This window comes from Larimichthys crocea, chromosome XIX (assembly GCF_000972845.2).
Source record: "Larimichthys crocea isolate SSNF chromosome XIX, L_crocea_2.0, whole genome shotgun sequence".
NCBI classification, from domain to species: domain Eukaryota; kingdom Metazoa; phylum Chordata; class Actinopteri; family Sciaenidae; genus Larimichthys; species Larimichthys crocea.
In genome coordinates, this window is record NC_040029.1 from 12,692,497 (window position 1) to 12,705,446 (window position 12,950).

General features: G+C 42.2%; 1 protein-coding gene across 2 annotated transcripts in view; it reads left to right on the forward strand.

The window, feature by feature from the left end:
- Positions 1 to 8,563, forward strand: part of LOC113748332 (microtubule organizer protein 1-like) — a 15,367-nt gene extending 6,804 nt beyond the window's left edge. Inside the window, exon 2 of one of the 2 annotated variants that reach the window (XM_027291764.1) lies at positions 7,332 to 8,563. In XM_027291764.1, coding sequence (XP_027147565.1) covers positions 7,332 to 8,184 — 853 coding nt within the window. In that variant the 3' untranslated portion in view covers positions 8,185 to 8,563. Of the gene's footprint in view, positions 1 to 7,206 lie in introns of both variants that reach the window. The other variant, XM_027291766.1, reaches the window with a different exon arrangement.
- The last annotated feature ends 4,387 nt before the right edge of the window (positions 8,564 to 12,950 follow it).

Sequence of the window (12,950 nt, forward strand, 5' to 3'; positions counted from 1 at the left end):
GCGGGGTCCATCGATATAATGAGCATCAAAAAACAGAGCATGACACCAATTTGTTGAAAGAACAGGTGTCTGAGAGAGACATGGAGTTGGAACACCTGAAAATTCTACTCCATGAGCAGACCAAAAATAATCAAGTTGTTTGTCAGCTCCAGACTGAAAAAGATCTTAATGGCATCCTGCACCAGAGCTGGAAACACTAAAGGACCAAAGACCTTCAACTCAGTGTTTCACAGAACCCTGAACCAGTGGATGAAGGGTCAGCTGTGATTCACAAGAATCCTGAACAGTGGATGAAAGGTCCAGCGGTGATCACAGAACCCTGAACAGTGGATAAAACCCTCTTTCCGTTCTCAGACACAGAGAATGCTGTAGTGAACAACAAGGAAGCCTTCTTTGTGGAAAAAAACTTGCCATTCTCTGTTTGCGAAAGAAAAATATGCAAGAAATGTGCACCAGCAGCAGAGTTCCCCCGTGTTTCACAGGACCTGGAACCTCTCAAGAGTCTCCTTGTGTTTCACAGGACTCAGTGGTTGAGTCTGGCTGTGTTACACATAGCCCGAACCAGTGGTTGAAGACTCTCCTCCACTTCTGAGGACACAGATCTGAAGGCTAAGGCTGGAAGGCTGTGACAAGAATGCTGCAGTGACAATGAGGAAGCCTTCTTTGTGGAAACAAAACTCGCCACTTTCTCGGTTTGAGAAAGAAGAGAAGGAAAGAAATGTGCAGCAGCAAGTCCCCCCAGTGTTTCACAGGCCCAACAACTGAAGTACAGTGAGAAGTGAGAAGGCTGTCCTCCCCAGGTCTGTTGTGGGTTTCCTCCTGACCGAGTGCTTGCGGTCCGCTCCATCCATACAGTTGAGTGGATAAAGAAAATATACAGAAAATAGCAAAAAAGAAAAGAAAAAATACAACAAAAACAAAAAAAAATAAAAAAAAAAAACAAAAAAGAAGTCATACTCTGTGTTTTTCAGAACCAATAGTTAGTGTAGACCAAATCATAAAAAATAATAAATAAAAAAACTGTTAAATTGTTGCTTCACTATTGTATCTTGTTGTAACCCACCCAAACGGATGCACATGCATCTGTAGCGTAAATTAGGAGCAAAGACACAATTCAATGGGAGAACAAAGTGAACAATGATTAACACAATTGCACAGCTATGTAACTTATATATACATCCTTGACTCTTTAATCAAAAAAATAAATAAAAGAATAAAATATGAATGACCATGTCACTCATTCTCCAGTTGGATCCTGTACATGTGTTCCAATCTAGAATACAAAAAGTAAAATACAAGGTACAGTTTAATTAAGAATATTCTCTGGACATGGTGAGTTGATAAGGTATGGTTAGGCGCTCGCCTCTTGGCGAAATACGCCGGGTGAACGTAGAATGCCGACCGTTGCGCGTGTCGTGCGAATCGTGTGCGAAGGTGGCACAGAACACCCGACGAGAGCGACGAAGCAGACGCAACAAGGCTGCGGCGCGGGCGCCTCGTCATTCGACGGCGCGTGTCAACAGTAACTAGATTGACGAGGATGAAATAACAGAATGCGGAGAATGGCATACTGGACGGCAATATTAATAAAAGGTGTTGTTAGCTCAATGGAAAGCAAGACCGTGCTACATGCCTATACGCGCGAGCGCGCAGGATATAGGGTAGCCAAGGCGGGCCTTACATGGCAACGCCGTCCCTAATGGATATGTCCCTGACAGACAAAGGGGCTACGTCGGCTAAGAGCGATGTAACCGAAACACGCACATCATGCGTTGTGCGCGAAAATTGATAGTCGCGAGAGTGGTGCTGAGGTGCGTGAAGTAAGAAGCGGACGGCGACAGCAGGAGGCAGGGGGGGGCGGGCAGGGCTCCCGGGGGAGGATAGGAAGAGGGAGCAAGGCCACAACAACAAGCCAGGGAAGAGAGAGCACGACGGAAACCCCAACCGACACAACAGCTCCAGTAACTTGTTCTTCCTAGTGCTCCAATAAAAAAACAAACAACAACAGATAGGAATAAACGAACGCTGAGTCAAGTGTATTGTAAGAGCGACACGAGGGGTTGCGGGCGCGGCGAGCTAATAGGCAAAATGTGGGCAATGCCAGAAAATAAGGAGCAGGTAGAATTAACAGTAACTAAATCGTACAGCAGAGGAAACAGGAGGAGAGTATCAACGGGAACGCAAGGCATGTCAAATGGCAGGGTCGTACGTGGAGCAACGTAAACGTGTGTGTGCATGGTACCTAAAGCTGAGAAGCAGATGAAAGCGGCGAAGACAACACGGCCAGAGGGAAAATGGTTGGTGGCTCAACCGGTCAGCTGGCTGACGTTTCGGCTGCCTCAGGCTACTGTAGAAAAATCATGTCGTTAGGGTTTCTCATCATGTTCATGTGTTATCTAATGTCAGTGCATGTAATGTTAGACTCTGTCTCGTTTCTGAGAGAGATCCAGGGGAAAATACACCGGTAATGGTAGACAGGGGACATCTCTTATATGCAACAGCAGCTTGTGATATGACAGGGAGTACTGCCAGTGATTGGAGCCATATTGACTTAAGTGTATTAATAAATCCTAAACCTAACTAAATTCTAACTCATTTGGTTCTTAGCCTCACTCACCCAACCTGGAAAACATACATCCAATTTTATTTGTTACAGTATAACGAGCTCCTGGTCCTTACTGCAGAGTTTGCATCAGACTTGATCCTAAAACAGATAAAGTAATTATTGTGATTTTAATATTCATGTGGAAAACCATAATGATAGTCTTAGTACTGTGTTTATCTCTTTATTAGATTCAACTGGCTTCTGTCAGAGTGTAAATAAACCGACTCATTGTCTCCAGGTCTCCAGACAGCACACATTTAAAGACTTATCTCTGGGTGCATGTCATGTTGTACACGCTAACAGTCACCTGTCCAACAGAGACTGCACTACTGTTGCCATGGATACAAGTCACCTGCTGTGAGCCGCAGGTTAGTCAAACATGAAGGCTGTAAGTTTATTGAATATCCTGAACACAGACACTGAAGCCCATATATATGACCACACGCACACACACACACATACACGATTATTATAGACATATGTCGTATATATGTCAGCCTCACAAGGAGGGAATAAACACTTTAAAACAGTATCACAGTCATATCTCCCACACAGACCGGTTATCTGTGAACCAGCAAAAAGTCTTCACAAGGTGGTTCATGGTTGTAATGGTTAGCACTCTGGACTCTGAATCCAGTGATCGGAGTTCAATCTCAGTGGATGTATTGTAAGGTAAGGTTGAATAATCAGTACCGAATCTTCTGAAAATGACTCATGTTATCTTTAATTAAATTACACAGTTGCTCCCCATCCACCGCAGAATAATCATGAAATGACAGTCACAAGATAGATGTATGGTTAACAGTTTTGTCGGTTCTTTAGCAGGAGGTACTCCTTTTTAACATACTTAAAAAATGTTGTTCTACAACATGAGTTCAAATAAACACTGTATATTTAATGCAACAAATGGATATCCTTGAAGAGACATTATTATGATCAGGTGCTGAATAGATAATGAGCAAATTCTCAAATATCAAGTGACACTAAGATTCACAAATTTAGCAAGATAATGGGACATTTTAAATCCATTTTCTGACACTGACCCAAACTGTGATTTTTAGACAAGAACATGACTAGTGTCAGCGTCTACCTTAGGTACACGCTTCATGGCATCCTGGGCTAGAGTCCAGTAAGCAATGTGCTACTTAACTATTGGTTTATACTTGCTACCTCATAGAAGGTTGTTAGGCTAATGCTTGCGCTTGTAAATTCTGAGATGCCTTTCCTTTAAATTCAGGTCCTACCAAGATTTGAATGCCGATCACTGGATTCAAAGTCGAGAGCGCTGACCATTACACTATGGAAAGTTTTGACAGTTCAGTTTTAGTCAAGCAGTTTAAAACAAAGAACTTTTTTTTGGTAAATGTAACCAAACCTCAAAGTTCCCATGAAAACAGAGAGCTTGCCTATTAATGTGTTTTCTGTAGAACATTAGCATGTTAACATTAGGCAATTAGCATGTTAGCATAACATGTTACATTAGCATGTTAACATTAACATGTTATCGGCTGATGTGCTAGCAATAACATTAGCATGTTAACATAGCATGTTAACATTAGCATGTTAGCGGTGATGCGCAGCAATTATCATTAGCCTCGTTAATTTAGCATTTTACCCTTAATATGTTTAACGCTGATGGCGCTAGCACTTAACATTAGCAGTTAGCATTATCAGTAACATTAACATGGTAGCGCTGATGCAGTGACGCGCTAGCAATTAGCATGTATTAATTCTTAGTGGCTAATGTTAGATACAGATACTGCATGGTAGGGGACTAGTGTGTAGGACTTCGAGGCAAACTGTAAATAGAGTCACCCTCAGTGTCACACACTGAAGTGTCAGTGTGTCTTTCTTGAGCGTCTATAGTGTTCGAGAGTTCACAAAACATGGCTGCACAGAGTAGAACGTAGTGACAGCTTCAGGCACAGCCGAGTTCTCTTCGGATGTCATCTCTGCATATGTGTCCGGATGGCGCTCGTGTGTGTTCCTTGTAATCTGATGAAGCAAAAATCTAAATTTTGTGTGTGAACGCGCGTAGTGCGGGCCCCTCTCCGAGGACCATTTCGCTTTGGGACACCTGACCAGGAGGACTCCAACAACAACACAGGTCCCAGGGTCCCAGGAACACGCAAACCGTCACCACGAAAGGTAGCGAGTGTCGTGGAGAGGAAAGTTATTGTTTTCAATGTTACATTACAGTTACATTACATTACATCACATACAATTTTACTACATTACATCTACATGACATTACATGTCACATTACAGTTTACGACATTACATTACATTCTTACTACATACATTTTACTAATACATTACATTACAGTTACAGTATATTACATTTTACTACATTACATTACATGTACATTACATTTTTCTACATTACATTATAGTACACATTATATTACATTATGTTACGACATTAACATTCACTAGCATTACATTACATACATATACCAGGTTACGTACATTACAAAATTATAGGATTCACATTACATTACATTACATACATTAATTACGATTCATGTACATTTTATACATTACATAAGATATGACATAGTTTTAAACTTTACGATCATCATTATCGATATTACATTTCTAATTACATTTACACTTAATATTTAGCATTTTACTACATTACATTACTGGCGTAGTATTACATTACATAGACTTACATACATATTACATATTTACTGACATTACATTATATTACAGGGTTAGACAGGACTAATGAGCAGTAGTCAGTTACAGATAGAAGATCGACAGGAACTGGAGGAGGGAGAAAGTCGGGACATAGTAGGAGCGCGGAGATGACAGGCGCTACAGGTACAGTAGATTACATTTACAAGATTCTAACTATGACATTAGAACGACGAGAAACTTATATGGACATTACTACATTACATTACATTAGAGTACATTATACATTACAGTACATTAGATCACATTTACTTAATTACTACAGGAGATACATTACATTTGACATATATTACATTAATACAGTTTTACGTATACATTACATATTAGATTTGCCTACATTACCATAATATTACATATACTTTACATTTTGCTACATACGACATTACATTAATCGCAACGACATCTTATCTGGTTCTCCACTTTCTCGATGTCAGAGAGGGGGAGGAAATGTGGCACCTTCGTATCCACTGAGGACCTCCTAGTTTCGTTTAGGTTCGTCAGTGTTGTCCTCAGTTCGATAACAGTGACGTCGACCAGATGGTCTACATCGGACCGTCAAAACAATCCATGATGATGAGTTGATGCATGCAGGTACGTTCAAAGTTCTTCCCAGATGACGTCTACGTTCAAGAAAGACATATGAAGTTTCATCTGACGAATCCTTCATCAATATGATTGTCATCGGGGCTCGTAGAGCGAAGCCTACCATGGCGACATGAGCGTGTCTACTCCTCGTTCAGGACGATCTTCTTCAGAAAGAACTCGCTCATCTCTGGACTGGATGTCTCCACCATCCAGTCAGCGAAAGGATTCACTCCGTCCAGCGTTTACCTGGCTTGGCGGGGTCCAGTCCTGCATCACTGTCTTCCCTGGCTCTCTTAGGGAAACGCTAGTACCAAAGAGGAGGAGGTGGGATCCTTCGCTGCTGCTTGAGAACCAGGCGATGATTTCACACTCCCACACTCATCGGCTGCTCGACCTCACATCACACCCAGAGAGAAGGATGTGGCCATCGTCTCATCTGAGGAAACTGATGCCAAAAAGGCTCTGTCATATCTGAAGACTGAAGGCCGGGCAGCCTTCGCCTTGCAGATGACAGAACAGCCACTGAGAAGGCATCGCTCCTCATCTGGAAGAACGGGATGGAGTCGTCGCCTTCGTCTGAAGAGCCTGAAAACAGGGACGATCTTCGTCCAGAAGAGGTGGGATCCCTCGATTTCCCGAAGGGATGAAGTCGGGGTCACCATCCTCGTCCGGTCTTATTAAAGAGCAGGCTCTCATCGTCTCCGAAGAGAAGATGTTCGGGGTCAACCATCCTCTCCGTCAGAAGGAGATGGAGCCCCGCCATCATCTGAAAGTGACTCTGGGTCACATCATCTCCGTCAGAAGGATGGAGCCCTCTTCATCACTAATTCGAATGAGATAAGAACAAGTAACCTCTTGCACACGAAGGCGAAGGACTCTGCCAGGAAATATAGTAAAAGAAAAGTTGAGTTATAGAGTTCAGTTTTGTTTCTAAAGTTGTGAATAGTTAAAAATAGTAATCCACCCAAATAACACTTCACAATTAAATTGCATTCTGTCATAAAACGTTGTGTGTGAGAAATAGGACATGAAAAACACACATGCAAAATACTCCATGCAGTAATACATGTTACAGGTCATGCGTCCATGGCAAGACCACATCCTTATTTACGACGGTGATGATAAAATACACATCAAACGGCTCACACACACACACACACACACACACACACACACAACACACACACACACACACACACACACCACCACCCACAGTGTACCAAACATGGGACCGTGCAACCATCAACATGCAATAACCGCTTACAAAAATATCAATTTGGTTCAAACGGCAAAATTGTCCTTGCCCAGTCGTACAGGTTGAGCGTTTAAACAAGAAACTTGGTCAAGAGAAAGAACTCAAGAAACAGCTTCTCTGCCAAGTAGAAGAGATGAAGGAAAAGAATGACATGGATATCAACACAGAAAAACAAAGGATTGTCACCCTTGTGGAAAAACTTGAGATGATGGAAAAGGAAATCGCCAGAAAGATATCAGAGCTGGATCATCTGATATATGAGCATCAGAAAACAGAGCATGACACCAATTTGTTGAAAGAACTGGTGTCTGAGAGAGACATGGAGTTGGAACACCTGAAAATTCTACTCCATGAGCAGACCTCAAAAAATAATCAAGTTGTTGTTCAGCTCCAGACTGAAAAAGATCTTAATGGCATCCTTCACGCAGAGCTGGAAACACTAAAGGACCAAAGGACCTTCAACTTCAGTGTTTCACAGAACCCTGAACCAGTGGATCAGGGGTCCAGCTGTGATTCACAGAATCCTGAACTAGTGGATGAAAGGTCCAGCTGTGATTCACAGAACCCTGAACCAGTGGATAAAGACCCTCTCTCCGTTTCTCAGGACACAGAGAATGCTGTAGTGACAACAAGGAAGCCTTCTTTGTGGAAAAAAACTTGCCACTTTCTCTGTTTGCGAAAGAAAAATATGCAGAGAAATGTGCACCAGCATGCAGAGTTCCCCCGTGTTTCACAGGACCTGGAACCTCTACAAGAGTCTTCCTTCAGTGTTTCACAGGACTCAGTGGTTGAGTCTGGCTGTGTTACACATAGCCCTGAACCAGTGGTTGAAGACTCTTCCACCACTTCTGAGGACACAGATCTGAATGCTAAGGCTGAAGGCTGTGACAAGAATGCTGCAGTGACAATGAGGAAGCCTTCTTTATGGAAACAAACTCACCGCTTTCTCGGTTTGAGAAAGAAGAGAAGGAAAGAAATGTGCAGCAGCAAGTCCCCCAGTGTTTCACAGGCCCAACAACTGAAGTACAGTGAGAAGTGAGAAGGCTGTCCTCCCCATGTCTGTGTGGGTTTCCTCCGAGTGCTTCGGTCTCCCCATACAGTTTATGCAGATAATACAAAAAAAGAAAGAAAAAATCAAAAAACAAAACAAAAATAAAAAATAAAAAACAAAAAAAGAAGTATCCCTCTGTGTTTTTCAGAACCAATAGTTAGTGGTAGACCAAATCATAAAAAATTCATAAATAAAAAAACAGTTAAATTGTTGCTTCACTATTTGTATCTTGTTGTAACCCACCCAAACGGATGCACATGCATCTGTAGCTGTAAATTAGAGGCAAAGACACAATTCAATGTGGAGAACAAAGTGAACAATGATTAACACAATTCTGCACAGCTATGTAACTTATATATACATCCTTGACTCTTTTAATCAAAAAAAATAAATAAAATATGAATGACCATCAGGAAAAGTCTTTGGAATTTAAAAAAACAAGCAAGTTTAATTAAGAAATATTATCAGGGGTAGAACAAAGAAAATGAATAAAACATTTTGGAATTGCAACCATTTTTATACACAGTCTCCTGATTTCAGGGGCTCAAATATAATTGGTCAAATTAACATAATCATTACTATAATGTTTGTAGTAATGAAGTCTGAAACTCATGCACATCACAAAATGGTTTCCTCCTTTGTGATGCTTTGCTAGTGTTACCCCCAAACCCAACCGGACACAACACAACAGCTCCATTACTTTCTTTCAATTTCCAAAAAAAAAAAAAACAACGAAGCGATGAAGAAGTGGATTGTTAAGGGCCATATTAATAGAATCCTGAAAATAATACAGTAATTACAGTAACAATGATCAACGTGATGTGGTGCACAGTAACGTGATTTTACATTGTGTACTAACATAATCACGTTAGGGTTTCTCATCATGTTCATGTGTTATCTAATGTCAGTGCATGTAATGTTAGACTGCTCTCGTTTCTTGAGAGAGATCCAGGGGAAAATACACCGGTAATGGGATACAGGACATCTCTTATATGCAACAGCAGCTTGTAGATATGACAGGGAGTACTGCCAGTGATTGGAGCCATATTTGACTTAAGTGTATTAATAAATCCTAAACCTAAACTAAATTCTAACTCATTTGGTTCTTAGCCTCACTCACCCAACCTGGAAAACATTACATCCAATTTTATTTGTTACAGTATAACGAGCTCCTGGTCCTTACTGCAGAGTTTGCATCAGACTTGATCCTTAAAACAGATAAAGTAATTATTGTGATTTTAATATTCATGTGGACAACCATAATGATAGTCTTAGTACTGTGTTTATCTCTTTATTAGATTCAACTGGCTTCTGTCAGAGTGTAAATAAACCGACTCATTGTCTCCAGGTCTCCAGACAGCACACATTTAAAGACTTATCTCTGGGTGCATGTCATGTTGTACACGCTTAACAGTCACCTGTCCAACAGAGACTGCACCTACTGTTGCCATGGATACAACGTCACCTGCTGTGAGCCGCAGGTTAGTCAAACATGAAGGCTGTAAGTTTATTGAATATCCTGAACACAGACACTAAGCCCATATATATGACCACACGCACACACACACACATACACGATATATATATGACATATGTCGTATATATATGTCAGCCTCACAAGGAGGGAATAAACACTTTAAAACAGTATCACATGTCATATCTCCCACACAGACCGGTTATCTGTGAACACAGCAAAAAGTCTTCCACAAGGTGGTTCCATGGTGTAATGGTTAGCACTCTAGACTCTGAATCCAGTGATCTGAGTTCAAATCTCAGTAGGATGTTATTGTAAGGTTAAGGTTGAATAATCAGTACCTGGACTTCTGAAAATGACTCATGTTATCTGTTAATTAAATTACAACAGTTGCTCCCCATTCCACCTGCAGAAGCAATCATGAAATGACATAGTCACAAGATAGATGTTATGGTTAACAGTTTTTCGGTTCTTTAGCAGGAGGTACTCCTTTTTATACATACTTATAAAAATGTTGTTCTAAACATATGGTGTCAAATAAACACTGTATATTTAATGCAACAAATGGAATATCCTTGAAGAGACATTATTATGATCAGGCTGAATATGAGATAATGAGCAAATTCTCAAATATCAAGTGACACTAAGATTCACAAATTTAGCAAGATAATGGGACATTTCAAATCCATTTTTCTGGGACAAAACTGACCCAAACTGTGATTTTTTAGACAAGAACATGACCTAGTGTCAGCGTCTACCTTAGGTACAGCTTCATGGCATCCTGGGCTAAGTCCTAGTAAGCAAAGTGCTACTTAACTATTGGTTTATACTTGCTACCTCAGTAAGTTGTTAAGCTAATGCTTGCTGCTTGTAAATTCTGAGATGCCTTTCCTTTAAATTCAGGTCCTACCAAGATTTGAATGCCAATCACTGGATTCAAAGTCGAGAGCGCTGACCATTACACTATGGAAAGTTTTGACAGTTCAGTTTAAGTCAAGCAAGTTTAAAACAAAGAACTTTTTTTTGGTAAATGTAACCAAACCTCAAAGTTCCCATGAAACAGAGAGCTTGCTCATATTAATGTGTTTCTGTAGAACATTAGCATGTTAACATTAGCAATTAGCATGTTAGCATTAACATGTTAACATTAGCATGTTAACATTAACATGTTATCGCTGATGTGCTAGCAAATAACATTAGCATGTTAACATAGCATGTTAACATAAGCATGTTAACATAAGCATGTTAACATTAGCATGTTAGCGGTGATGCGCTAGCAATTATCATTAGCCTGTTAATATTAGCATTTTACCATAATATGTTTAACGGTGATGCGCTGCACAACATTCAGCTGTAGCATTATCTGTTACACTTAACATGTTAGCGCTGATGCAGTGACGCGCTAGCAATTAGCATGTATTTAATTCTTAGTGGCTAATGTTAGATCAGATACTGGCATGGTAGGGACTAGTGTGTAGGACTTCGAGCAAACTGTAATAGAGTCCCATCAGTGTCACACACTGAAGTGTCGTGTGTCTTTTCTTGAGCGTCTATAGTTTCGGAGATTCACAAAATGCTGCCACAGAGGAACGTGAGTGACAGCTTCATTTGCACACAGCCCGTTTCCTCTGGACTCATCTTCTTCCGGTTGGTGATGCCTGGTTTTGTTCCTGTAATCTGAATGAAGCAAAAATCTAATTTGTGTGTGAACGCGCTGTAGGTGGCCCCGTCGCCGAGACCAGGGGCGGTGGGACACGACCAGGCGGGACCCAAACAACAACACGGGACCAGGGTCACAGGAACACGGCAACCCTCTCCACCACGAGAAGGTGCGATGTCGGGAGAGGAAAGGGGGTGGGGTGGCAAGGTGACAGGACAGGGCAGGACGTACTGCACAGGCCAGGGGACAGACGAAAGGATACAGCACAGGACAGGGACGACAGCACAGGACAGGTGCACTGACAGTGACGAGGCGGACAGACGTACAGAGGCAGTTGACTCGACATTAAGCAGGGACGCCAGACAGGAAGGGAGGACAGTGGACGGACATCAGGGTAGACAGTGACATACGCGAGAGGACAGGGACGACATGGAGGACAGTTACATGACAGTGACATGGGACGACAGGAGACAGGAAGGACAGGCGATTGACATGTGGACCGAGACGACAGGAGTGGACGACTGGACCGATGAGGCCATGGCGCCAGTACAGGAAGGACATGACATGACAGGGACGGGTACAGAAGGCAAGGATCGACAGACAGTGAGCGGACATGACAGTGGGACAGGGACATCGACAGGACGGAAGACAGGATACAGACGGACAGTAAGAGGACAGGACTCTGACTAGAGGACAGGGAACGACAGTGACAGGGATGTAGGGATCAGGTAACTATGACGCAGGTCAGGACAGGTTCACAGACAGGATCAGGACAGGGGATGCACGGACAGCTGACGAAGAGGGACGACAGACTAGATGAGTACAGGGGACGACAGTACAGGGAGACGAGATGGGACAGGGGACGACAGTGACAGGACAGGAGTTAATTGCACATGCGACGCTATATGACGTGACATTATACTAAGTACAGTACCAGTTAGATGTACATGCACATTTACTAATACATTACATTTAGCATTTTCCTACATTACCTACTATTACATTACTTTACATTTTGCTACAGAACATTACATTAATTCAACTACATCTTTATCTTGTTCTCCATTCTCTCTATGTCAGAGGAGGGGGAGGAATGTCGGCCCCTTCGTTATCACCTGAGGACATCCTATTCGTTAGGTTCGTCATGTTTGTCCTCAGTGATAAAAGTGACGTCGCCAGGATGGTCTACATCGGCCCTCAAAACAATCCATATGATGAGGTTGTTGCCACTCTTAAACTTCTTCCTCAGGTGACGTACGGTCACACAAGAAGCAGAAGTTTCATCTGACGACTCTCATATCATGTTGTCATCGGTCTCGTAGCCTCCAATCGGACTGAGCTGTCCTCTCTGTTCAGGACTCTTCTTCAGAAGAACTCCTCATCATCTGACTGGTGTCTTCCACCATCCAGTCAGACGAAAAGGATTACTTCTCCCAGCGTTTCCCTGGCCTTGGACTGGGGGTCCAGTCCTCATCACTGTTCCTCCCTGCTCCTCTTACGGAAAGCTAGTACAGAAGAGGAGGAGGTGGGATCCTCGTGCTGCTTGAGGAATCAGGCGATATTTCACACTCCCAACACATCGCCTTCATCGACCTCCTCAGCAGCACCCAAGCGACAGGA